A 27,620-nucleotide genomic window follows, 5' to 3' on the forward strand; every position below is an offset into this window, starting at 1 on the left:
AAGACCCGTTACTGTTTTGGGAGTAGGGTCCCAGCCAGGTCCCGATATATGAGACAGGATGGTGTTAGCCACTGGTAAGGGTCCTTGTCATTTCATGCTGGTTGGAGCCAATCAGAGTAAAAGGAGTTGTGTCAGCCACTGAGAAGACTCTTCTCAGTACGTAACACTCAGCCTCCCCTTTCATGTTGATTGGCTCCTAGGGATGTCTGTTGTAGTGGTTTGTGGACTCCAGATAGGATAGGTTGAGGGAGACAAAGGAAAATGGAATGTGGCAGTGAGGGGGTGTGGCCTGACTATCAAGAGAGGACCCTGCACTTCTGAATTTGCCACTACCCTACTGCTCTTTCAAATCTGCATGGATCTGTAGACATTTAGAATACGACACTTTCCCTAAATTTCTATTTATACATACAATTGTTAAAGGCAAAGGATCTCCAACCCCACAAGGTAGTGACCCATGAGTGAAATTTTCCTCACCTTTTAGAAGTTGTAATTCTAATTTGAATTACTCGGTACACAAAATGAAGCCAGTTATTCCGAATTAACGCGAAGACTTCTGACACACCTGTCTGACAGGCAAAAAGATGTGGAGCTTTTCTTTCTATGGGAATGCTTGCAGACTGACAGCAGCAACACCTGCTGAGTTTCTGCAGGTGGTGGGGCTCTACCAGGGGAAAAAATGTCTCTTGTTAATTGTTTGTATATACGCGACGCCACTTCAGGATGAGAGGCGTCGGCTACCTCTCTTCCAACTTCCTCTAAACTGGGTGTACCAGAAAAACAGCAGCTTTTTCCGTCAAGGGCTTGCGAAAGAGAAACTCCTGTGTCGGAGTACTTGTTGCTGCTTTTACAAGGGAAAGGGCCGAGAACAGGGTTTTACTTTCACAGCACACCTCATCAAAGGTGAAAGGTCTTATTTGGAAAGGCAGCCGTGTGTTGTTGTTTCGCCACAAGACCAGCTCTCACTTTCCTTTCGTCACCTCCTAAGGAGAAAGGGTTACATGACAGACAGAGAGGACCTGTTCCACTATTGTAGCGAGGCTAAGCCGGGCATGGAAGGGCCGCGCAGCACTCGCGGTACGGCCCTCCGAGGCCTGTGGGGGCTACTGCTGTGCAACATACTACTGGACCTCGCTAGCTCAGCCCCGAGCCGCGCAAGCCCCGAGGTGTACTCGAATGTAGGTGAGTTTGGCTCTCCCCGCGAGCTCCCTCAGTTCCGGGCCTGACAGCTGAAAGCGCCAAGGGCTTGGTTGCCAAGATGTAGTAGTAGTAGTAGTAACGTCAAAATACGTTTCCTGTTTCCCGCCAAAAAAGTAGGTCGAGGGGCCGCTCCAGTTGGAGAGGAGACAGGGCTGGCTGGCTGGCGCTGTGAAGGAGGGGGGAGCCCAGGCACAAAACAGCCTCACCGAGTTGGAAAGATTGACGCGAAAGCAGAGAGTCGGGATCTCCAGCCAGCTGACGTTTCCCTTTTCTTGCTCTTGTTAGCAGCAGCTCAGCGCCAGACAGAGCCACTGTGTCTGTCTTTTATATATATATATATATATATATATATATATATATATAAAAGGCATGTCGTAGGTTTGGCTTCATTATGTACACCTCACTTTGTCGAGACAGCGTGCGTGCGTACATATTAAGCACACGTCCAGCAGCCCTATCCTAGACATTTCTCCTCAAAAGTAAATCACATTGAGTTCAGTGGGGCTTACTCAGTCGCAGTTAAGGATAGTTAGTGAGTATAGGGCTGCAGCCTGAGTCTGTTAATCTTCAAGTGCTGCAAGAGTGTTGTTTCTGCTGCATATTGCAAGTGAAAGTGGCAGGCATATTTGCATATGGAAGTGTGCAAATCACCAATCTGGATTCAGACAATTCAGATGAAACAGGTAGATTAGTGGGCCTCACATGTAAAAATATGCCTATTTGTATCTTTATGGAGAAAGAGTTTCAAATAAAATGTTTGCTGCATGGGCCAGATCCCATTATTGATGGCTTTACTTTGCAGGGGTTGCATATGGCATTGTGGACATAACCACAATGCTTGGTCAGGTGAAAACATTCTGCCCCCAGCAGTGGCCTATCAAATGCCCTTAAACATCATAAGCAAGGTTACTGTAGTAGTAGCAGCAGCCACCTTCCCCTACCGTTTGCCCCCAGCATTTGGTTCTTGGAATATTACATTTGAATCTACTTTTATCTTTAAAGATACATTTTAGCTGTTAAGGTAATATCTGTAGTTCTGTGGATGTGTCTGGTCCTTATAAAAAGCCATCTGAAGTCATAGTCATCACCATATTAATGTAGTAATAATTCCATAAGTTAATTTAATTATGATTGTATGAAGTAGTACTGTACATTGTCTGGCCTGAATGTTCTGCCAGTCTATTGGGTTGGATAATCTTCTAGTGTTTGGAAACAGAATAATTTACCTTTATTCACACTCTCCATGGTACTGTATTCATAACTGCTAGAGTTTCTCCAATGCCTGTGACAGCTGCATAAGAAATACAAGTTCTAGTGATATAGCTTTAGTTTTCACATATAGCAGATGAGGTTGTAATGGTAAGCCTGTTTGTGACTGTAGCGCTGCAGGTGGTGGGCCCAGCGTCAGTGCCTAACGTGGTGGGGCAAGTGCTGGACCCTGTGGGCCTTGGAGGGCCCACTGTGGTTGATGCATCACTGATATCCCTTTTTCTTTTCAACTTTGTAATATATGTGGGGTGGTGATTTACCCCAGTACTGTGAAGCGAAGTGTTGGGCAAGGCTATAGTTGGTAGCCACTATCTTCATTTCTCCACAATTCCTCTGGGTCCTGCTATGTTGCTACCCACTGCCTGATAAGCTTATTTGGGGAAGGCACAAGGATGGCACTGGAGGGTGGAGTGCACCTTACCCAGGGGACCCCTCAAATTTGATGCTGGCTCTGTCAGGTGTTGGCTTACATGGCTGAATGCTTCTCAGTTCGATAATTATTCCCTCTAATAGCAAACTTAGGTGGCTGTATGCCTAGCAGTTTGGAAGTGAAACAGAGCCACTCAAAAATAACAAGGTAATGATTTCTAGATATTCAGGGGATATCCTAGGTAAACAGAGGTACATATGTTTGTGAATTAAAAGAAAATGCCATTTAAAAACAACAAAATACCTGTCAAGAACCTGTGAACTTATAGCATGTTGATGGTAGTAGAAGTACAGAGAGACTGGGGGGTGGGTAGGTAGAAAGGGTATAAAGAAGCCAGCAATCAGGCATACTTTAGCCCTGTTCAGGCGTTCTGAAATATGGAATATGTATTAATTTGATATTACAGGTAGTGTGTCTGCACATGTTGTGCCAGTTCCAATGTGTCTCCATCTCTCTTTTCTGAAAATGGGCACACAACACTAGTCAAATCCTGCCCTTTTTTACTCTAAAATTTGGTCGAATCAGCTCAAGTGCATTTTTAAAAAAAATCAGATTCAGACAGATTTTGCAACTGTTTGGTAGGTCAATCCGTTGCCCCTCCAGATGTGGCCAGTAGAAATGCTTTCCTGTAGGCTTAGGCAGAGACAGTGAGTTGCCTAACACTTTGCTGTGGGCAGTCCCGAAAGGTCTGAAGTCTGCAGTGGGGAAGGGAGGTATATCCACCAGAGGAGAGAGTCGCTTCAAAACCCATTCTTGCTGCTTTTGAAATGACCTATGTGCCCTCAGCCACAGATTCTGAGTTGTTATATTGCACAGTGTGAGTAGGAAAAAGAAAGCCAGTGTGGTGTAGCAGTGGGCTAAGACTTGGACGAGAGGGACTAAGCCATAAATCTCAATGAGTTGTTTAAGGCCTGTCACTGTTAGTCTAACCTACCATGCAGGGTTGTTGTGAGCATAAAATGGAGGAGGGGGAAAACATACACACTGGTTTGAGTTAACTGGAGGAAAGATACAATATAAAAGTAGTAAATAATTATAATTTTACCATGGTGGTGTGGGGAACCGTTTCATCACGGAACTATGTGTAAACAGCAAAGAGAGGTAGATAATGGATTCCAGTGATAATAGAGGACAAAGGAAGAGAGGTAACTGATCCATGCAAGCCACTGCCCTGACGACATCTTATAGGAATTATTATGAAGGAGGGATTAGAGTTGTGAGGATGTTTTTCCTCCTCTAGAACCACATGCCCATGATATTCATTCTTAGTACCAGGACTTGGAATCAATGACCTTTAGGTCCCTTTCATCCCAATAATTCTATGGTTCTATTATTCCATGTTCTCTAGTACCTTTTACTTTCTGGGACTATTGTACCATATCATATAACACATGCCAACCAAATAACTACCCAAAGCATAAAGTAGGTAAATGGATATTGTTTAATTAAATCAGTCTCCATTGTTGAAAGTATGCAAGCTTTTGAGTCTATAGAACTCAACAAGATCTTTTCTCAATACTGTATTATGTTCCCTTCCTTGATGTCATTCCTAAAGAGTTGTGCAGTGTGCAGCTGTTTCCACCTTATCCAACAGGCTTCATTACTTCTTACCCTCCTCTGTTTTAAAAACAAATAATTCCAATATGTAGTGATAAATGGGCAGAATGTGTGTTATGATATATTGAATTCATATTGGCTTGGATCCAGAGGTGTATGAAAGAACTCTGTTTGTAATGGGGCTTCCCCATCCCACTTCCATCCATACAGCCGCCGGTACCCTCTTTAAAAACCTGCTCCTAATGATTGGTAAACCCTCCATAACATTGTGGGAAGGCCCTCTTGCGTGAATGGAAGTGTCTTCTGCTAGCAGAAGCACCTTTGCATCCAAAGTTTTTTGTCTCAAAACAGACTAATCCTCATGCAATGAGCTAAGGCAGTTTCCTCAGTTCCCTGTTTTCTGTGTGAATTACTTTTCCCATTATTTCTAGAAGTGCCATGTTTGTGTGTTGCTCTGGCTCATGATCTCAAAACAATACCGCTGAAGCAGTATTGATAAATAACGTCTCTTAAATTGGGCTAAAAAATCCAGTTGCCCCGAAGAAAGAGTGATAATACTAAAAATGTATTGGGCTTCACTCTGTCTTGGCTAAGTGCTCCATCATACTTTTTGATATTTGTCTCTCTTGTTTTTTGTAATTGCAGAATGACCTCTGAGGAAGAAAAATGGTTTTCAGAGGTTTGCTGCTTCTTTCAGTTTTTTCTCCTAATAAATTTCAGACTCCAATTTAGTTTTATTGCCAGTTTGGGCCTAGCCCTAGACAAGATGTTTAACACAGTGCAAGTCAGGTCACTACCCTGTTTTAATTTCAGAACTAATAGTTGTTTTATTATATAATTCTGCTTAAGAGTCTCGCCCTTTTAAGAAGTGAGCGGTACCAATTGAAAATATTGCTTATTGTTAGAATAAATATTTATTCACTAATAGGCAAAAAACCTTGCGGATTAAGAACGTACCTGTAGCCAACAGATATTTCGATCAAACTTTAAAAAGCAGGGAAATTGGGCAGCTATAGTGAATGCACCAGGGGAGCAGGAGACCTGACCTCCTCTCTGAGATATTGGACTGCCCTACAAATATGTCAAAATGCAAACACAATTTGGGTTGGTCTTTCACAGTCCAATCCACTTCCTGTGTAGCTTGGAAGAATTTGGTAACATGTGCCTCTGAGCATATGGTTAGGATAGGTAAAAACTGACCGGGGGGGGAGGGCTGGAGGGCTGAAGTGGGCAGGGGAGGAGGAAGAAGAAAGAGGGGAGGGGAAGAGGAAGGGAGAGGAAAGGGGAAGGAGGGGAAAAGCAGGTCTGATCATTTGTATGATTATTGAGTTCAATCGGATTTACTCCTGTGCAATCATGATTAGGATAGGTAAAACTGACCGAGGGGGAAGGGGAAGGAACATATTGGAGGGGGCAAAGGAAGGGGAGGGGCAAAGGAAGGGGGAGGGGAGGACAGGTTTGATCATTTGCATGCTTATAGAGTTCAATGGTATTTACTTCCGTGCAATCATGCTTAAGATAGGTAAAACTGACCATGGGGAGGAGGAAGGGGAAGGAGGGGATTGGAAGGGGAGAGGGAGGGAGGGGCAAAGGAAGGGGGAGGGGAGGGGATGGGAGGGAGAAGGGAGGGTGGGTTTGGTCATTTGCATACTTTTTGAGTTCAATGGGATTTATTTCTGTGCAATCATGTTTGAAAATGGAGATGGACTGCCTTAAAGTCAGCCGGACTTATGGCGACCCTTTGAATAGGGTTTTCATGTGGTTTTACCATTGCCTTTCTCTGAGGCTGAGAGGCAGTGACTGGCCCAAGGTCGCACAGTGAGGTTCATGGCTGTGTGGAGATTCGAATCCTGGTCTCCCAGGTCATAATCCAACACTGACCTGGGGGAGGGGCGGGGAGGGGAGGAGATTGGGTGGGTGGGCACTGGGCAGAAGGGAAGCCTCTTTCCTTTCCAAAAGGAAAACACTGTGAACAGTATCATTGCTTTTCAGCGTTTCCGCCACTTTTTTATTCTACAGAAGGCACATGTAGCCTCCCACTAGGCTCAAAGAGGTCTTCTGTATCTTTAGAAGTTGTGCAGGGGGCAGGGAGAATTCCACCTTGTGGTTTTTCCCATTACAGTGTTGCAAGAACACCTGCACTTGGCTGACTTTCTCTTCTCCTAAAGATACAGGATCAGTCTCAGGCCCTGAACCTGGCAACCCTACCTCCCACCCAAATTTAAAACAAAGCTGTCCCTGGCCACATCCACACCAGGCCTCTATTGCACTTTGGACAGTCATTATTTATTTATTTATTGTATTTATATACCACCTCATAGCTGAAGCTCTCTGGGCAGTTTACTATAACTAAAAACATTAAAAACTAATATACAAATTTAAAAACACATCTTTTGAAAACAATTTACAGTAAAACACAATTTAAAACAATTTATCACAGCTTCTCTCAATGCCATGGCTCACAGCCAATCATGGCTTCTCTCAAAGATTCCTGGGAAGTGTAGTTAGTGAAGGGTGCTAAGAGTTGCTAGAAGACGCCCTGTTCCTCTCACAGACCTTCAATCAGAGTGGCTGACTGTTAAACCATTCTCTCAGGGGAATAGGAGTCTCCTCTCAGCACCCTTCACAAACTACACTTCTCAGGATTCTCTGAGGGAAGCCATGACTGTCTCAAGTGAAATCAAGTCTGGTGTGGGTGTGGACCCCTGATTAGCCAAGCCCAGCAGCTGTGAGGCTTTTAGAACACTGACAGTTGGTTCTTACTGAGCATGCTCCGCATTATCATTGGCTTCAAGCCAAAATTTCTTAACTTAATTAAAAATCAGCCAGGCATTTTTTTTTTAACTTTTAAACTGCAGAAGATGAAGGTCAGAGTATGGAGCAAGGTCGGTATTAGGATTACAGGTACTCTGTGAACATGGCTGATTTTAATGAATTTCAACAGATTATGAAAACTCTCAGAGAAAAAAAGTCCAAAAGGGCTCTGGGGTTTTCTCTCTCTCTTTTTAGACTTTGAACTCTGACTGTATCACCATGAAAGTGATGTTAAGCAAGCATTTCTGAGTTCAGGACTGTAAGTTTGGTAAGGTTTTGTTTTGAAATGAGCTTATGGGAAGCATCAGAATGCCATGGGAGGTATTTTCAATTTAACATTGCAGAATGTGAAAAATCCATGCTGGCTATAGTATACAGCCACTTTTGTGGCTGTATAATAAAATTCCTTGTTTTTTTTAGGTCTGAGCTGTTTTTTGTTATTGCCCTGTCTGTGCACTAGTGTTTGTGGTACGTTGTAGTATCACACTGTTATCACTCTAAATCTGAAAAAAGAGGGGGGTTCAATTTTTCCACCCCACCATTGTCTTAATCTTTGGGGTAGGAGCGGCTTTCTGGGCAGGAAACTGTTGTCAGCCTTTCTCATTCCTTTATTTTATAATTGACAGTGGAGAAAACAAACCTTTGTCACAGTTTAGCTGTGAGGAACCACTTTTTAAATATATTTCTCTCATAAACACAGCTGTGTAGCTGCACAGCTGTGCTTTGTGAGGTAATATGGAGTACTTCTCATTTTAATTTTTCCCCAAGTTAAAAAAGGAAGTTAGAAGAGGCAAAAAAAACCCACCAGACACTATGAATTGACTTCCCACTGTAATCCCCTCAATGTGGCAAGGAGTTCCTTATAATCTAAGAGGGAAAAGCAGACTATAATACATTGTGTGACCACCAATCAGCAATTCCGTTTGTAAAACAAAGCAACACAACAATGCCTCAGCAGCATAAAACTAACTGGCGCAGGTTGGCCCCAAGTCTTGAAAAACAAGAACAAAAATGTAGGTTTGCTTTCAAAATTGTGGTGATACAATAGTTCATTTATTTCATTCTGAAAATTCTTGAAATCCAGACAAGCGTTACATAAAAAGTACTTATAATAAAAGCTTAAAATTCTGCAGGAGTCGATCATTTAGACCCTGTATGCACTAGGGAGAAGCTTTCTGGTCCAGCGAATAAATAATTTCCAGGCATTGACCAAGGTGATGAACAGTGACTCTTAATGGGAACACTGGCCCTTATTGGGAATTTTGGGATAATTCAGAAGCAACCATTTTTACATTTTGCTAGGAAAACATGCATTTAATTCATGGTTTTTCTTTTCTTTTTCTAAAAACAGGCCAGTTCTGGCATATCTCTGATTTGCACTTGGACCCCACCTACCACGTTACAAGTAATCGCACTCAAGTTTGTGCCTCTTCCAAAGGAGTGAAAGCCTCTGACCCTGGCCCATTTGGAGATTTTATGTGTGATTCTCCATATCAGCTTATTTTATCAGCTTTGAAGTACATGAAGGATTCTAATCAACAGACATCTTTCATGATATGGACTGGGTAAGTAAGGAAGAAGCCAGTATTTCTGATATAAAACTGCCACCTTGGGCTCCTTCTAGGAGGAAGGGTGGGATATACATTTAATAATAATATAATAATAAAACTAGTGAAAAGTTATAACAAATGTGTTTGGAAATATTATACCTTGTTTTAATTTGTGACATTTAAGAACCAAGTTACACATTTTGGCTGTATCCTCTGAAGCCCTGAAGTCCCTGGGCCCTGCATGTTGGTGAATGGAATGCTATACTAGGTCAAAGAGAAGAAGAATAGGAAAGCAGTTCAGATCCTGCTTGTTGGAAACTGGGATTACATAGTCTGGCTGATAGAACAGGATGCAGCATGTAGTAGTTCCTTTCTCATATTGACAGATTCTGCAGTGCAATCAAATGGAAGGGTTAGTAATGTTGCTTGCTGTGGGCTAGACAGCAGAGATTGTGGGTGGCAGAAACTGAAAATTACCTACACTGAAGCCCCAGATGTCTTTTGAAGAAGCAATTTATGTAACACGTGAAAACATTTCATGCTTAATTAATTTTTTGAAACTGTTTTGAGTATGTTAATTATAACTTTAATCATTCTCAATACACATTACTGAAGTACTGTTAGAATACTACAGAGACACTAATGTTTGGCTTCAAAAGCAATTAAATAACAGCCAAGCTGGATTGTTTTTTTTCTTTACTTTTCTTAGAGATAGTCCTCCTCATGTTCCAGTGAAAGAACTCTCCACAAAGATTGTCATTGATATTATTGGTAACATGACTTCTGCCATAAGAAGTTTCTTTCCAAATCTCCAAGTTTTTCCTGCATTGGGAAATCATGACTACTGGCCACAGGTAAGACAATGCATGTAGTAACACAGACATTTATGACTTGACAAATGCAAACAAATGATAGAAATTTCCCTTTTACTGCCAAATAATAGTTAGTTGTGTGTATGCAGTTTTCATTCTCAGAAGTAATGTAACTAAATTTTCTTGTGAGAAGCTCTATATCCCTAGAAGTTGTGGATGCACATATATCTGCCTTCAACCAGTTGTGAGTATACAAAAAGTTAATTTAAAAATACAATCTGATGAAAGTCCTACTAAATTCAGTGAGACCTAGTCCCAGGTTAGTGCATATAGGATTGCAGCCAAAAATTCCCATAATTGTACATCGCTTAAGTAAGGAAGTCTTTTTGCCCCAGAATGAACTCTCTGGCCTGGCCTATGTGTAGAGCAGAATGAGGTAGAAGAATTCTGAAATGATAGAATCAACAATGCTTTTTCAGAATTCAGATGTGGGAATTAGAATTTAGGGTTCTGTTTTTTTCTCTTACATTCTTAGTGTATCATTAGTTTTAAAAGCTGCAATTTGGACATGCAGTGAAGCAGTGTCAAGATCCAGTTCCACCACACAACTAGCAACCAGGATTAACATGTATCCTTTCATCTTATATCTTGGGTTGTTCTCTTCCCACCCCCTCCAACATGTAAACTGATCCTAGATATTCATATGCTCATTCTATCCCCATTGTGAAAAAGTAGTTTGGGTGGTAGTTTTTATGGATTTGAAAGCCATCCTGACTCTGTGATACAAAGGCACTAGTTGAACATTATTTTAAAAACTGATCAGAGTATGCATGTTGCACATCAAATGGTATCAGTTAAATATACCTGTGTATGTCACATGCATCCATTTTAGATTAGACTGGTTTTATTTGAAGGCATAGTCATAAGGCAGTGTTTGTGTTTTTAAAGAATCAGCTGCCTGTATCTGTCAGTGAAGTCTACAATGCTGTAGCAGATTTCTGGAAACCTTGGCTTACTGATGAAGCAGTCAATACCTTGAGAAAGGGTAGGTTTCCGTGTCTTCATTTGGGTGTGCTGCATGTGGATGAAATTGGCATGGCAAAATCCCTAAGACTGGGTTCTTTTTGTAAAGAAAAATGTATCATATTTCAGAGCATCTTCTATCAATGAAATGCTCAGGAAATGTTGATCATTCTGCTGAGGGACTAAGCATTGTAATTATATATGTTGTGATGTTACATATTTGTGTATCCTTGATAGTAGGTGTAGCCATTTTCCATAAGTGTTTAAAGTCAATATTAAGGAAAATATTTACAGGAACAGGATTGTGTAATACAAGATGTAAACGTCCTCTTTTAAAGTGAACACAGTAGTTTGTTATGTAACTATTCAAACAACAATATTCAGGAGCAGTTTGTAAATGGTTTGAGACATATAATTAAAATATCATCCTAATTAAGCTCTGAAGTGTAACTTAGTAACTACAACCTGCTCATAGAAGAGTCAAGCAAATCAATTTGCAATTCTATAGTTACCGCTTAAGAGTTTCAAGGATAGGACAAAGGGGTTTTCCTTGAGTTTGACCTTTCATTTGCACAATAAAAAGTAAAAAACTGAGATCAGTAAATCAAATTTTAGGTTTCTTGTTTTTGTCTAGTAAATAGAAAAAAATCAGAAATTTGCAGAATTCCTAAGTAATAAAGATTTAAGTTACCCTCCATTACTCCTGTGTACCCCTTATTCATTCTTCCAATGGTATTTTATTTGTAGCACTTCTTGAAGAATGGCACTACCTAACATGAATATGCATATCAGTTTTGCGACCATAGAAAGGATAACTTGTGAACTTGTACTGTGGATAAGTCCAAATGATTGTTGGCTGAGTTCTCCAGTGTAGAGTAGAATATAATAGAACAGAATGATTTCAGAACTGAAGACATATTTTCTCTTTTTTCCCCATAGGTGGCTTTTATACACAAACATATCAGTCCAGTGTGACTACTCAACCTCTTAGGATAATAAGTTTAAATACAGTTTTATACTATCCTCCCAACACTTTGACTTGGAATATGAGTGACCCAGCAAACCAGTTTGAATGGCTAGAACATGTACTAGAGGTGGCACATCATAACAAGGAAAAGGTAGGGATTTTTTAATGTAACAATAATAATGTGGAAATCATAGATATTTCTTTCAAGAAGGTTAGCAGAGGGTGGCTTCCATTGGTGGGACCTTTGAGCAGGTGGTTATGTTCCCTGAGCTTCCACTGCTCTGTGTGGAAAGCATGCCAAATTTGTTTCTGATAATAAAGCTCCCCTCCCCCCTTTGGTAACAAGGACACACCCTGCAGGTTGTCCATACACAAAAGTAAATTAACTCTTAGTCAGTCTGGTATGCTGCCAAAAGTGTTCCGAGTGTCACCTCCCAAATCCCACCAATGGGTCCAGTGCTGCCAAATGCCAAGTTGGGGTGGCTTTTATCAATAAATGTGAAAGGGTTGAAAGCATACCAGCTGCCTGTTTGGCAGCTTTGGCTCTGAATTGTTCCAACAATGGAAGTATAGTCTGCTAAATTTTGGATCTCAGACTATGAGAACCAGATAAGAAGACTTTGTGAACTGCATGTAGCAGATTAAGGGAGAAGTGGAAGCCCTTATGAAAAACTAGCCAACCTTTTAGGCATAAGATGATACAATAAATCCCATCTTATCAGCATACCAGAGTAGATAAAATCAGCAGGCTCCTTTGGGGATTCCTTCAGCTCCCAAAGGAATGCAGACTCCAAAGAGAAAAGTCTGAAAGTCCTTAGGCTCATATATGGGGTCTCTTGGCAAATAAATATTTCCCAGTTGGTGGGTGAAGGAGGTATCAGACCTCCTTTCTTGCGCTGGCCCCGGCACAGATCTCTCAAGATCCCACCACTAGGCATCACTCCCTGACACACTGGAAAGCAATGCTGCCCTGAGACTTTTTCTTAGTCTCCTCCCTTTAACAGATTGCTATTAAGTGTCTAGGTACACTTTCAGGCCACAACCCCCCCCACGTATCTTTCTGTCTTTAAAGACTACAGCCCTGGGTTGCCTTTGGATACCTGCGGCTGATACACTAACCATTCACCACTGCCACCATAGATACTGGTTCCAGCTTTGGTTTTTGCTCTGCTCACCCTTCTCCTCTGTATGAACCTAGCCCCAAGGATCAGGCACGTTGTTAAACCAAACAGATTTATTAAATAACACTGGGAATAAACAAGATTACTTTGAATTCAGATGTTATATGTGTGGTTACATATAAATGATCTTCAACATATTATAGTTTCTCTTACTTCATATACTTTAGTCCTAAACCCGCCTCACTACCCATCCAAATACACATCCACCCCCACCCTCTTCAACCCAAAACCAGAACCAAACCCCTGACCAACAGACATTCTCCCATATATACATTCAACCACCCAGATGCTCAGCCAATCACAACACAGCATTCCTCAACATTCCATCATGTGCACTCCCCCCTCCCAACTCACTCTGCTTACCATATTTAACCTACAAAACCGGCACTTACCATAAATATTATACAAACACTACAAGGGCATCACAGAGGCACCTTGAAGACTTGAGAACTGCAGACCGTATCAGGATTTAGCTGATAGTGGTGGCAGAGCTGTGAGTTTGGTCCAGATGCAAGAAATTCTTTAGAAATATCAATTTACTCCAGCAGCAGTGCATCTGGAATCTCTATTAAATACCTCAGGTATATATTGTAGTGTGGGACTCCCCTTGGATGAGGATTATTAGAAATAAGTGGAACCTGAAGCAGATTTTTCCAATGGCCTCTTATGCTGCCCATTCATTATGCAGTTCCTCAGAATGGGTAGCAGAGTCAGATGATGCTCAACCTGCTACTACAGTACTTTCAATAAGCTCATGAGCAAACTTTGTTTCTGTGTGTACCCTCCCTGGCCCTTTCTTCTCATGCCATAGATACAGCTAACCAACCAAAAGCAGGTTTTTATTCCTCCACGCCAGGGCAACCCCTTATTCAAATAAATGCCAAATGTTCCCATTTAAATTGATATATATGTGTGTGTACTTGAGCCTGGAGACTGTTCCCGAGTTTCCAGAAAATACAGTCTTGGAGGCCTGAGTGTCACCAAGGACTGCCTTTGGTGCTTATCTCTATACCCATGCTGTGGTCATTAGCCCAAAGCTCATGGCTCCTAAAATCATCAGGTGTGCCCCCAAAATAAAGGGACTAATTAAGGTAAGCCTTACCTTAAATACTAAAAAAAAGTCTTTTGATAAAAAGCCACAAGATTTCTTGTAATGGATTTGTACATTTAATAGGAAATAAGTTGGAAAGTATACCTCTTATCAGTGGTATTGAAGAATATTAGTATATTTGACCCTTAATCTATTTTCTCCAAGCTCATAAGCCTTATGCCTACTTCACAAACTATTTTCATTCTGAACAGAAAGAAAAAAGTTGAGAGAGTTTACCTTTCAGAAAGCAGCAAATGGAAAAATAAGATTACAAGCAATTGCTTTTAAGTCAACATTAAAATAAGCACCTAACATATGATTTAGTATAAAAATGTATTTTGTGATATTTATGTTCTAATTCCCTAGGTGTATGTAATAGGACATGTGCCAGTAGGCTATCTGCCTTTTGTTCGAGATACTCCTGCCATAAGGAAACACCACAATGAGAGGTTGATAGAAATTTTTCGCAGGCACAGCAGTGTAATTGCTGGACAGTTTTTTGGACACACTCACAGAGACAGCGTTATGGTTCTTCTGGATGAAATGGGTAATGAAGTTTGCAGAGGATCGCTCTCTTGGCAGATGTTGCGGATTACACAGTGACAACAGAATTTGGGAGGGGTGCTTCAGGGATAGACAAATTGACATGCAATTATTTATGGCAATAAATCCATATATATTGGCTAAAAACTGCACTGTTCATTAACAGGGTTCAGAATTTTATGAACAATCCAGGAAAAACAACAATCTCTGTTTGTTCTTAATGATAATGGTAGAGGGTTGTATTCAGTGGTGGCTTTGTGCTAGTGGAAAGCACTTCCACTCATGCCAGTCTCCCCTACCCATTGCAGCTCCCACCTCCCAAAGGCTGCACCTAAAGGTCATGGTACTCCCCAGAACAATACGGGATATTGTGCAGAGGGCTGTAGTAGGTAGGGGTGATTGGTGAAATACGAGTGTTGTGCCTTGTGTGGGCAGAGGCATTTCCCCCCCCACCGGCATATAGCCAAAATTGGATACAACCTTTAGTGATGTCTAAAGGCCATATTCTCAAAGTTATCCCAATGGGGTAGGTCAGGGGTAGTCAACATGATGCCCTCCAGATGTTGTTGGACTACAACTCCCATCAGCCCAGCTAGTGTGGTCAGGGATGTTGGAAGTTGTGGTCTAACAAGATACGGAAGGTACCACATTGGCTACTGCTGAGATAAGCTAATTTGAATCATTATTTTTCATATACTTGAGGTGGTTAAAGGGGATGGGGTATAGGGTAAGTGGTTAAAATTTTCCAATTGCTTATGGTGTGGTTCTTATCATTTTTAATTAAATTATAAAAGTCACAAATAAAATTACCAGAGCAGCAGAAACTAATTCCACTTTGAAAACTAGATAGTTGAAAGTGAACAGACAAAATGAATAACATTAAGCAAATGCATCCCAACAACTTTAAAATTCATACTGGTATTAATATAATCAATGTTTATCCAGTATACTGTTGAGAATTAGCTACTGGATCATATTTTGCAAATGATTTGGCTTGTGGTTTATTTTCTTATAGGAACCAAAATAGCTCTTTATTATGTTTGCACTTCATCACAAAACAATAGTAGATCCTGTTCAAAAATCTCTAGTCTTTCCTTCCCATATTTTCAGTGAGAGCGACAAATTACATGTCAGTTTCCACCTATTGTATATTGTGTCAGAGGGATGTTCTCAAGCTTGCTAGATGTTTTTCTGTGTGCTTTCTGCATCATTACTATCAGGGCCAGTGCCAAAGGGCAACCAGGTCGGGCCCTGGATCCTGAAGGGCCCCTCCTTAGGATGTGGGGGTAGCGCTCTCCTTCCACTATCCTCGGCAGGATTGACTCCCGACCCTGCCACAGATCGCAGAGACACAGACCGTGCAGGCCCACGGCACCTGCCTGCTCCACCTACCTCTCCTTGCTTTTTATGAATGCCCTGCGTGCTGTGCATGCAGCTGCCATCAACTAAGATGGTAGCAGAGGCTTATTTAAGGGGCTGATGCCCCTACTGCCATCTTGATTGATGGCAGGCATGTGTGCGAACGCAGTCTAGTGCACATGCATGCCATCAGGAAAGATGGCGGCGAGGGTATCAGCCCCTTAGAGAAGCCTCTGCTACCATCTTGGTTGATGGCAGCTGCATCCACAGCACGCAGGGCATTCATAAAAAGCAAGGAGAGGTAGGTGGAGCATTCCCACACAGTCTGTAGGGGGGTCTGGGAGCAGGGGGCCCGGGGCAGTCTGGCACCCAAGGGCCCAGTTGTACCTGGCGCCGGCCCTGATTACTGCTGCTTCAAAGTTAATTAAGATGGAAGCAGAGAGTGAGGATAGAAGGGGAAAGGAAAGACTTTGTCATCTTATCCCCTTATATTCTGTAATAAGTAGCCAACATCCAATTTTCAAGGTCATATATTATATAGATTATAATTATATATTCTCTGAAGTTGTTTCACTTGAAAAGAGAAACTTGCAGCATGAAGCATTTAAATCTAACAAGGAACATCTACATATTTGCTTCACTTTAAATATTATGGTTTAAACAAACCAAACACAGCTTGGGTTCATGTTACATTTGCTGGTTGGGACATTATACTAAGCCAAGGCACATTATAGCTTAAATGAAAAAAATGAACAACATTATGTGTAAAAGTGTCCATTATATCAGTAAGACCCTGTATCCAGGTTTTAGCGCTTAACACATTTATCCACATTATATCAATTGATTTAAAAGCAGGTGCTTAATCAAATAAACATTCCAAAATGACTTCAAAAATAAGCAAGTTCATTGTCTGTATTGTAGAAGATCCAGATTTGAGACATACATTCATCTCTGGTTCATTTGCCTGTGGGTTAGAATGGAATGCACAGTAGTTTCACCTAGAAAAGCAGAGTCTGTATTCATTTTCATATACAATGAGGATAACTCCCCTCTTCACTAAACCTGGTACATGTAGAAGGAAAGCAGTATGCTTTTGTAACTTGAATAGAGACAGATCCTTCAAGGATCCAGAATCCTACTGTCTCCTTTTGCTTGTTGATAACTGGTGAGTAATCAAAGCTTTAGTTTAGGGATGAGGAACCTGAGACCCTCCAATTGTTCTTGGACTACAACTCATATCATCCCTGAACACAGGCTATGCTGGCTTGGGCTGATGGGAGCTGGAATCCAACAACATTGGTCCCAGGCTATGGTCTGAAGGCACATAAGACCAGCTCCCTGCTGAAGCTAAGCAGGATCAGGTCTGGTCAGTGCCTGGATGGGAGACCGCCTGGGAACCATATGTAAGCCACCTTGGGTTTCTATCATGAAAAGAAAGACGGGGTATAAATATAATAAATAAATAATAATAATAGTAATAATAATAATAAACATCCCTGCTTTAGCTGATTAATGCAGTCAGTGCAGCCAAATCCTATCCATGTTTACTTGGAAAAAAGCCTGATTAATTTCCATGGAGCGTACTTCCAAGTTAGGATTCCAGAAACTTTGAAATAGTCTAAGGTAATATGTCTGGAAATTCCCATTCAATAAGTAGAAATAGGATTAATTATGAGAATTTTGATGCAATTTCATAGATACTTTTAAAGATGTCTGAGTATTTTTTATTCTTTATTGGCAAAGTCAATGTAATTTTTTAAAAAAACCTTAAGTATAACAATTGAATTGCTTTCTGGACAACTGTGCAGGACAAACCTATAGATAAGTATTCAGTGGGGTTGGCTCCCTAGTAATTGTAGCTTAACTTTGAAGATATGTAACAATCAAGCCTTCCTTTTACAGAGCTTTCTTAAAGATGGCTTTAACAGAGATACCTTGAGTGCCTTTCAGAGGGTTACCCAGAGCAAATAGAGTCTGGGTGCACACAAGGGGTGCTTAACCTGCACCCGAGGGGCTTGCAGGGACCTAATGGGACTTTTTAAGGTTTTTTCTTTCAACAGCAGACACACATGCCAAAAGGGAATTTGCCATTGTTGCAGGTGTAGGCTTCAGAACAGTGTCCATTATTGTTTCAATTTCTTTCTTGACCCAAAAATACGAAATCTCTAAAATAGTGTTTTTCTTTAGAGATTTGGCATAACTTTACTGATTGGCAAGCATTGGTGGTTGCATCAGAAATGGCAGTGAGGGGTTTCTATGTGTGGTTGTTGCATAAAGATTTTTAATTACGTGCCAGTGAAAGGGCATGGTCTGAAGCATTTGTCCTAATGTTGTAAATATATGTGTAGATTTGAACACTGCCGCTTACTCAAGCTCTTCTCATTCACCTCTTCTCTATTATTTTTAAAACATTTGCTCAGGAAAACCAATAAACTCCTTATTTGTGGCACCTGCTGTGACACCAGTGAAGGCTGCATTCGTGGTAAACTCAAACAATCCTGGAGTGAGATTATATCAATATGATCCTCTTTCGTACAATCTACTGGTCAGTAAAAGTTTTAAAAAATTGTTGAGTCATGAAAAACAAAAATAATATGTGCTGGGTTTTGTCTTAATTCCTGTAGCTAACACTACCCTCTATGGTTAGTAGTGATAGCTGAAAAGGCAATATGTCTTTCCTGCTTCCAAGCAGTTATTTTCCATGCCCTATAACTGCTTCTCAGTGTTACATCTATGTTACCTTCACAACAACCTTGGTGAGGTAGGGATGAGCCATCCAGTGAACTTTGTGGCTGAGTGGGGATTTGAACCCACATCTCCCTAGCCTGACACTCTGATCGGCTGTCTATTAAAAGTAAGCTGTTACTCTATTTTCCACTCCTCCCTGCTGCAAACCTTGCTAAACCTACAAACTGTTTTCTCCCTTTTCATTCAGTGGTACAGTTTAGACTCTGGACTTAATTTTCTTGTGGGGGACCCCTCTTTAGATGGTAGTGTATATTACTACACTTACAATGAAATGTAGTTAGCCATCCCTGCTGTGTTTGGGAGCCATCCTGGTCATTCTGCTGAAAGTGGCCCTGGACATCTGCCCCAAACTCCTGCCTTGATGGCACCACTTTTTTCATCTTTGTTCTACCCCTGTTTCTCAAGCTGTGTTTCTCATGGAGAGGGGAGAAAAGCAACCAATATTAGGCAATTCCTTTAGCAGTGTTGGAGAGGGGATGCCTTCTGTCCTTGTTCATACCTTTTTTGTAGTCATTTATTGAAGGATATATAAATCACAGTTCTTCCAGAAACACTATCCTGAAGTGGTACAGAATACTGAAAACAAACAACCTCTGTTATCACTAAGAATTAAAAAACACAGCTGGATAAAATAATCTACAAACCAGGATTGAAACAGGCTGTTGAAAATTAAAGCAGCCAATATCTGCAGGGCTTGCTTGTTGACAGGTATTTGAAAAATGAAATGGACTGCCTTCAAGTTGATTCCGACTTATGGTGACCCTATGAATAGGGTTTTTCATGGTAAGCAGTATTCAGAGGGGGTTTACCATTGCCTTCCTCTGAGGCTGAGAGGCAGTAACTGGCTCAAGGTCACCCAGTGAGCTTCATGGCTGGATGGGAATTCGAACCCTGGTCTCCCAGGTCCTAGTCCAACACCTTAACCACTACACCACACTGGCTATCACTAGTTGATAAAAGACCCATAATGTAGGGACCACCAGATAGGGATGGGGGGAGACATTCCATTCACATTTAAAGGCAAACTTAACTAATTTTCTGAAATAATATACAAATTGAAACATAGTCATTCTTTGGTATTTTCAGTTCTCTGAATATTGCAGTGCAGTTCTCCAGCCAAGTAATGTGTACAAAACTGAAGATACTAATGTAAAGTATGCATAAAAATGCATATATTAGTGAAACTAACATATCAAAATGCAATATATTAGGGAAAATTGTATACAAAAATGCGTATATTAGAAGAAATTCACAGTAAAATGCTGATGAATTTTCATAGGGACTTTTTTAAAAAATGGAAATGTAACAAGATAGAGAAACTGGGAAACTGAGAGAAACAGAAATGGACATGTTTGCCCATCCCTGCCACCAGACAAGCATTCCACAGTGTGGGTACCACCAGAGAAACAGCCTGGCTCCATGCCTTTACAGTCCTAAATATAAGGGCACGGAGCAGGGCTTCCTCAGCAGAACTGAGGACATTGGAAGGCATGGATGGATGGGGACCTTCTCTAAGTTATGCAGACCTAGATCATTCAATGCCTTAAAGGTCAGCACCCGATCTTTGAATCAAACCTGGAAGCAAACATGTAACCAGTGCAGTTGAACTAGACTGCAGTTGTCCCCATCTACTGTCACACATTTTCCACTAGCAGTGCTTCAAAATCATCTTCAAATCCGTGGGGACTGCACTGCAATAATCCAAATAGAAGATTACTAAAGCAGACATAGCTAAGGCCAAATTTTTGTCTGAGAGGTGGCTGAAGTTAACCCTCAGCCTAAGCTGGGTAAAATAGCACTCCTGATCACTGAAGAGGGATCTAGGAGCATCCCAGACTTCATTTATTTGTTGCATTTGTATACCGCCCCATAGCCAAAGCTCTCTGGGCAGTTTACAACAATTAAAAACATTAAAAACAAATATACAAATTTAAAAACACATTTTTAAAAAGCAATTTAAAAACACATGCTAAAATGCCTGGGAGAAGAGGAAAGTCTTAACCTGGTGCCGAAAAGATAACAGTGTTGGTGCCAGGCACACCTCGTCAAGAAAATAATTCCATAATTTGGGGGCCACCACTGACAAGGCCCTCTACTTTGTTGCCAGACTCCGAGCTTCCCTCCAAGTAGGCACCCGGAAGAGGGCCTTGGATGTTGAATGTAGTTTACGGGTGGGTTCGTGTCGGGAGAGGCGTTCCATCAGGTATTGTGGTCCTAAGCCATGTAAGGCTCTATAGGTTAAAACCAGCACCTTGAATCGAGCTCAGAAACACACAGGCAGCCAATGCAAGTGAGCCAGAATCGGTTTTATATGTTCGAACCATCTGGTCCCTGTTACCAATCTGGCTGCTGCGTTTTGCACAAGCTGCAGTTTCCAAGCCGTCTTCAAAGGCAGCCCCACGTAGAGTGCATTGCAGTAATCTAACTTGGAGGTTACCAGAGCATGGACAACGGAAGCCAGGTTATCCCTGTCCAGATTGGGGTGTAGCTGGGCCACCAACCGAAGTTGGTAGAAGGCACTCCGTGCCACCGAGGCTACCTGAGCCTCAAGTGACAGAGATGGTTCTAGGAGAACCCCCAAGCTACGAACCTGTTCCTTCAGGAGGAGTGCAACCCCATCCAGGACAGGTTGGACATCCACCATCTGGTCAGAAGAACCACCCACTAGCAGCATCTCAGTCTTTGTCTGGATTGAGCCTCAGTTTATTAGCTCTCATCCAATCCATTGTCGCAGCCAGGCACTGGTTCAGCACATTGACAGCCTCACCTGAAGAAGATGAAAAGGAGAAATAGAGCTGCGTGTCATCAGCATACTGATGGCAACACACTCCAAAAGTCCAGATGACCGCACCAAGCAGTTTCATGTAGATGTTGAACAGCATGGGGGACAGAACTGACCCCTGTGGAACCCCATACTAGAGAGTCCAGGGTGCCGAGCAATGTTCCCCAAGCACCACCTTCTGGAGTTGACCCGCCAAGTAGGAGTGCAACCACCACCATGCAGTCCCTCCCACTCCCAACAGAGCCAGTCTTCCCAGAAGGATACCATGGTCGATCGTATTGAAAGCCTCTGAGAGATCAAGGAGAATTAACAGGGTCACGCACACCCGTCTCTCTCCCAACAGAGGTCATCATACAGGCAACCAAGGCTGTTTCCATGCCAAAACCAGGCCTGAAACCCTACTGAAATGGATCCAGATAATTGGTCTCATCCAAGAGTGTGGGGAGCTGGCCTGCCACCACTCGTTCAAGGACCTTGCCCAGGAATGGAACATTTGCTACCGGCCTATAGTTAAGATTTTCTTGGTCCAGGAAGGGTCTCTTCAGGAGTGGTCTCGCTATCACCTCTTTCAGGCAGCCAGGGACCACCCCCTCTCACAGAGAGGCATTAATCCCTGGCCCGGCCAGTTGTTCCATCCCTGCTACCTTTTATTAGCCAAGAAGGGCAAGGATCCAGCACAGAAGTGGTTGCACGAACCTGTCCAAGCACCTTGTCGATGTCCTCAAGCTGTACTAACTGAAACTCATCCAAGAAATCGGGACCAGTCTGTGCTCTGGATACCCCGCTTGATTCACCTGCTGTAACACTGGAGTCTAAGTCCTGGCGGATGCTAAAGATTTTATCCTGGAAGTGCCTAGCAAATTCATTACAGCGGGCCTCAGATGATTCTACCATGTCCTTGGGGCCAGCGTGTAATAGCCCCCTGACAATTCTGGAGAGCTCTGCTGGGCGGCATATTTATGCTTTGATAGTGGCAGCAAAATAATTGTTTTTTGCTGCCCTCACTGCCCCTAAATACAGCTTACCGTAGGCACTTACCAGTGTGTAATTGCATCCACCAGGGGTTTGTCTCCATCTGCACTCAAGCCGTCTCCTATATTATTTCATTGTTCTCAGCTCTGGGGTATACCATGGAACCGTATGAGCTCTACACAGGAGAGGGTGCTCAGGAGCAATCATGTCAACCGCCTGGGTCATTTCTGTATTCCACAGTTCAACCAGGGTTTTGACAAGAGCGCCAGCCCTATCAGCCGGAAAACTCCCCAGAGCCCTTTGGAAACCATCCGGATCCATTCGTTTCTGGGGGTGGACCAACTTAATAGGTCCCCCACCCTTACAGAGGGCTTCCCCCAGGCTGTGAGAACAGGATGCTGGACTAGATGGGTCACTGGCCTGATCCAGCAGGCTCTTCTTATGTTCTTAAAAGCTGCTGTAAGTCTAAACTTCAGCAAGCAATGATCTGTCCATGACAAAGGGACTGATGTAAGGCCCCTCACATTCAGATCACCATCTCCATGTCCAGTTGCAAAAAAACAAGTCTAGGGTATGCCCTGCTACATGTGTTGGGCCAATGGCATATTGGGATAGTCCCATGGTTGTCATGGAGGCCATGAATTCCTGAGCCGCCCTGGATAAGGTGGCCTCGGCATGGATGTTGACATCCCCCAGAACTAACAGTCTGAGGGATCTCAACAGTACACCCGAGACCACCTCCGTCAGCTCAGCTAGGGAGTCTGTTGGGCAGCGGGGTGGGCGATACACCAACAGAATCCCCAGTCTGTTCTGCTGACCCAACACAAGGTGCAAACACTCCAGACCAGTAGTCACATGGACAGGGTGTTTGCAGAGGGAGATGGAGCTCCTATACGCCACAGCAACCCCCCTCCCCGAACCTCAGGTCTACTCTGATGCTGAACCAGGTACCCTGGTGGACACCCTTCACCAACCAGGCACCTTCCAGTTGTTTTGAACTACAACTCTCATCAGCCTCAGCCATTACATGCTGGAGGGCACCAGATTGGAGAAGACTGCTCTAAGCCTGGTCCTTCAGGGGGAATCTTAACTCCATCTAAGACTGGCAAAGACACCTTTCCTTCCTATTTTTTGTCTGTCCACATCATCATGCTTGTTTTATCTGGATGAACTTCAGTTTGTTAGTCAACATCCATCATATGTTCAAGCAAATGTTGAAGGGAATCTATTGTTGCTCCAGGATTTGTATGGAAAAGGAAAAATACTGCTGGGTGCTGAGTGACACAGCACTGCATACTGCCAAAGAACTCTCACCAGATGTTAAAAGCACTGTCTGTAGCCAAGATGGAATCTTTGGGTTGAGCAGCAGTCACTCTGGGGCAGCAACCTGTCAGATGGGAGTGGGGCTCCTGGTAAATACTGTCCTTAACTCCCAGCTGTCTCAAGTAGCATAGAGATGCCTAATAATCAGTAGTGTCAAATGCCAGTGAAAGATTTAGAAAGGTGAACAGAGGTATAATTCTTCCATTTCCACTCCAGACACAGATAATAGACCAGGGCAGCTAATGTGGCTTCAGTTCCAAACACTTCTCTGAACTTCCTCTAATATGGATCCAGAAAATTGATATCATTCAAGAGTTCCTGTTTGTCCAATATTGTCTGCATGATCATCTTGCCCAGAAAGGCAAATTTTATACTATTCTATGGATCAGTTATCTCTAATGAAGATTTTTTCAGGAGCGGATAAATCATAGCATCTCAAGCATATTGGCATCATCCTTTCCTCTAATGATGTACTAGAAGCCTGCAACCTAGGGCAATCCTATGTCAGGTTATGTTCCAGCCCTACTTTCTCCTTTGCTTCTCCTTTCTTTGATGTTGTCTCTACCATCCATTGGTTCCTTGAATATATTCTGGGTCATGCGCACTCTATGCAAAAGAATTTGGAATTCTGTGCTCAAACACTCTAAGGCAGTCTTTCCCAACCAGTGTGCCTCCAGATGTTGTTGGACCACAACTCCCATCTTCCTGACCATTGGCAATGCTGGCTGAGGCTGATGGGAGTTGTGGTGCAACAACATCTGGAGGCACACTGGTTGAAAAAGGCTGCTCTAAGGTCTGCACCATGAAAAACTGGGTTCTGTGACCTTATTGTTATGCATATTTGTGTGATTTCACTTATTTTCTACAGATTATTCTACAATTTTAACCTGCTTCTGGTAGTTAGGGTGAGAGAAAAAGAATCCAGAAATTCTTCTACATCCAGTAAAAATCTATCTGGCACCAGGCATTGCCTGCACGCTTTCAAATACATCTTTGCATTGATGTAGACTAGAAACATTTCTTTTTAAGGTTTAGGGTTTGATTCTGAAGAAGCTATTCTGTGATCAAGCTTACATTTGCAGCACATACAGAGCAATAGATATATTGGTGTGAATTGTCCTTGGGCTAGATATATTGTTTGTGTTACCTGCAGACCATGCCCATGTGTATAGTTTGTCTCTTTCTTCCCAATTGTTCCCTTTCCCCAGTATTATCATATGACAAAAGCTGAACTGGTATATGAGTCCATGTCTTGTGTTGGGACATGACCCTTCTCTTCAGTTGTGAATAATAGGCAGTGATTAATCAATATATCACTCTTGATGCTTAATGAAGCAGGGGATACAATTGTTTCTTTTTAATTCCAGGATCTTTGGCAGTTCTACTTGAATCTCACAGAAGCCAACATGAAAAACGAATCAATCTGGAAACTTGAGTATGTTATGACCAAAGCTTATGGAATTGAGGACTTAATGCCAGAAACTTTGTATGAAATGACAAATCAATTCAATGTACCTCACAGCAAATTGTTCCAAAAATATTACAGCCACTACTTTGTGAGTTATGATGCAAGCTTATTCTGTGAAGAGTACTGTAGGATCAACCAACTCTGTGCAATTCTATATTTAGATCACAGCTCCTATACAGACTGTATCAGACATAAAGATCAGTCACATGGGTGAAAGGTAATGTTCATACTACAGAATTGTGTTCTCTAAGGCCTGGTTCATATGTAACAACCTTAACCATTGTTTATTAAGTGAACTAGTGTGGTGCCTGTCCACTTCAACTCACCCCTGTCCTTCCTAGTTTTCAATTACATCCAAACTGCTCCTAGTTTCATACCCTGGTTAGTACGCCAAGATTAAATCAGTTTCCCAGTTAAAACGTAACAGGAAATGTATCAGGAAATGAAACACAATTTAAGCGCTGAAGTTGGCCGTACAATGGGGAGCACACAGGCACAACATTAGTTTTTTGATTTAATAAACCATGGTTTACTAAGCAGATATCATTACTCCAAACTTGGTCTGAATATAAAATCCAAATAATAGTTTGTCACATTGGAAGCCTGTAAAATAAATAAAATGTTGTACAGAGAAACAGATCCTATATGTTTTGTTAGCATTGTTGCAAGATGAAAATAAATTATTCTTACCTCTAAGCACTGTAAATGCTATAAGCATCCAAAGCAGTTACTCAATCAATTTTGGGGAGGGGGGTGCACTGTATTTTCAAACCTAAGCTGCTTCTTCAGTTGACTCCTGCATATACACACAAGAAAATATATAAGAATATCAACAAGATCTCTGATAGACTTATGAATTCCTAGCAACCATGGAATTTAGCTGCAACTCACAAGTCTGTTGGGGAAACTTTCTTGTGTGTATTACTCATTTAAAAAGATATTTGTACATAGATGTATGACAACAACACTTGTACTACTACTCATCTGTAAAACTGTAATGAGCTGCACCATGGGAAGTTGTTTATATGAAGTTATGGCTTTATTTCTCTCTAAGTGTTAAGGACATATGGTTTTGGTCAAGGACAACAGAGTTCATGAGGCCACAAAATAATTCCTTTTATAACATAACTCTGTCAATCATGGATGTCAGCAGCATTTTCCCAATGTGGTGATAGGGAACAAAGTAAAACACTGAAAGTGGGGAGCAGCCTAGTTTCTCTCACACACAAATGAGAAGAATAGTGCCTGTACATGAGAAGAATAGTAGCCTTGTATTTCAGGTTCTACATCATCAGAAGCTGCCTTATATTGAGGCAAAGTCACTGAGACATCTGCCTCAATATTGTCTACACTGACTGGCAGCAGCTCTCCAGGGTTTCAGACAGGGAATCTTTCCCAGCCCTACCTGGAGATGCCAGAGATTGAAACTGGGACCTTCAGCATGCAAAGCAGATGCTCTACCACTGAGCTATGGTTCTTCCATATGCTAGGAGCGTGGATTTTTTAAAATGAGAGCAGGAAATCGGGGGGGGGTCATCTGGGGGGAAGAATTCCCCCCATTAATCCCCATGCTGTCAAATTGTTTTTAGTTACCAGAAACAAAATGAAAAAATAATTACTGACAACAAAAGAGTAAGACATGACATATGCCATGCTTCCTGAAGGAGGAGAGGAGGAGAGGCTATATATATTACATGTTTTTCTGTATTTGGATGGATTCTTCAGGGATGATCTTCAGTGTCAGACATTTACATACACTTAAACTTTGTTTCAAACATCTTATAATTTTCCTATTTTATTCCACACAATGGTTTCTGGTTATGGATTTGCTTCTTTATTGCTGGTTTATATGAATGTCTTTGTCAAGCTGTAATTGTACAGGTGTGGATCTTAAATTGCTCTTCAATCCATTTAAAGGGGGGATTTTTGACACTTCCTCCCTCCCTCTGCAGCCCCTCCTCCACACCATTTCCAAGAATCCCACAGCCCCCAGGAGCAGATGTTCAGGAGACTGTGAGTGTGAAGGGAGAGACAGGGGAGTCCTGTTCTGTGAACATGAACCTGTTCTGTTAATGGAAGGAAAGTTAGGATCCAGGCCATAGTGTTTAAGAAAGATTTGCTTTTGGGAATATTTAGGTGTGTGCTCCCTTCACCCTGGAATAAATAATGTAGCTTGATCTTAAGTATATTTACTTCTATAGTAAACAAAGTTGCAGCCATTCAGCAGAAATATGGTGTTACTGCCTTAGCTCAGGAAATTGCACAATCTTTTGTTGTTGTGTTAAAATAAACCTTGTTCATTCCAAATGTGCCTGCTAATAATGTGATGACTACTTTAGGGTAAATTATTGGGTGTTTATAAAAGATATGTAAGAAAAGCTCCAGTGGGGCATTTGAATGAATGGTAAAGAATGAAATAAATCCCACTGAACTCAAAAAGCATGCAAATGATCAAACATGACCTCCCCTCCTCCTCCCTCCTATCCCCTCCCTCTTGCCCTCCCCTTCCTTCACCTCTCCCTTCCCTTCCCC

General features: G+C 41.9%; 1 protein-coding gene across 1 annotated transcript; it reads left to right on the plus strand.

Moving 5' to 3' along the window:
- The first annotated feature begins 724 nt into the window (after positions 1–724).
- SMPDL3A (sphingomyelin phosphodiesterase acid like 3A) lies at positions 725–27,395 on the plus strand. The gene is made up of 8 exons (XM_061623743.1): positions 725–1,182; positions 8,622–8,835; positions 9,530–9,674; positions 10,581–10,677; positions 11,595–11,773; positions 14,260–14,440; positions 18,216–18,340; positions 24,988–27,395. Exons 1-8 carry the CDS (start codon positions 1,002–1,004, stop codon positions 25,300–25,302), a joined length of 1,437 nt encoding a protein of 478 aa, XP_061479727.1. The 5' UTR covers positions 725–1,001; the 3' UTR covers positions 25,303–27,395.
- Positions 27,396–27,620: the final 225 nt, after the last annotated feature.

This window comes from Rhineura floridana, chromosome 4 (assembly GCF_030035675.1).
Source record: "Rhineura floridana isolate rRhiFlo1 chromosome 4, rRhiFlo1.hap2, whole genome shotgun sequence".
Taxonomy (NCBI): domain Eukaryota; kingdom Metazoa; phylum Chordata; class Lepidosauria; order Squamata; family Rhineuridae; genus Rhineura; species Rhineura floridana.

What these genes read in the sequence shown, in the direction of transcription:
- SMPDL3A (XM_061623743.1), top strand. Translation starts at nt 1,002, where the DNA reads ATGACAGACAGAGAGGACCTGTTCCACTATTGTAGCGAGGCTAAGCCG. An exon ending in CGAGGTGTACTCGAATGTAG is followed by an intron (nt 1,183 to 8,621) that starts GTGAGTTTGGCT and finishes TTCTAAAAACAG; the next exon opens with GCCAGTTCTGGCATATCTCT. An exon ending in TCTTTCATGATATGGACTGG is followed by an intron (nt 8,836 to 9,529) that starts GTAAGTAAGGAA and finishes TACTTTTCTTAG; the next exon opens with AGATAGTCCTCCTCATGTTC.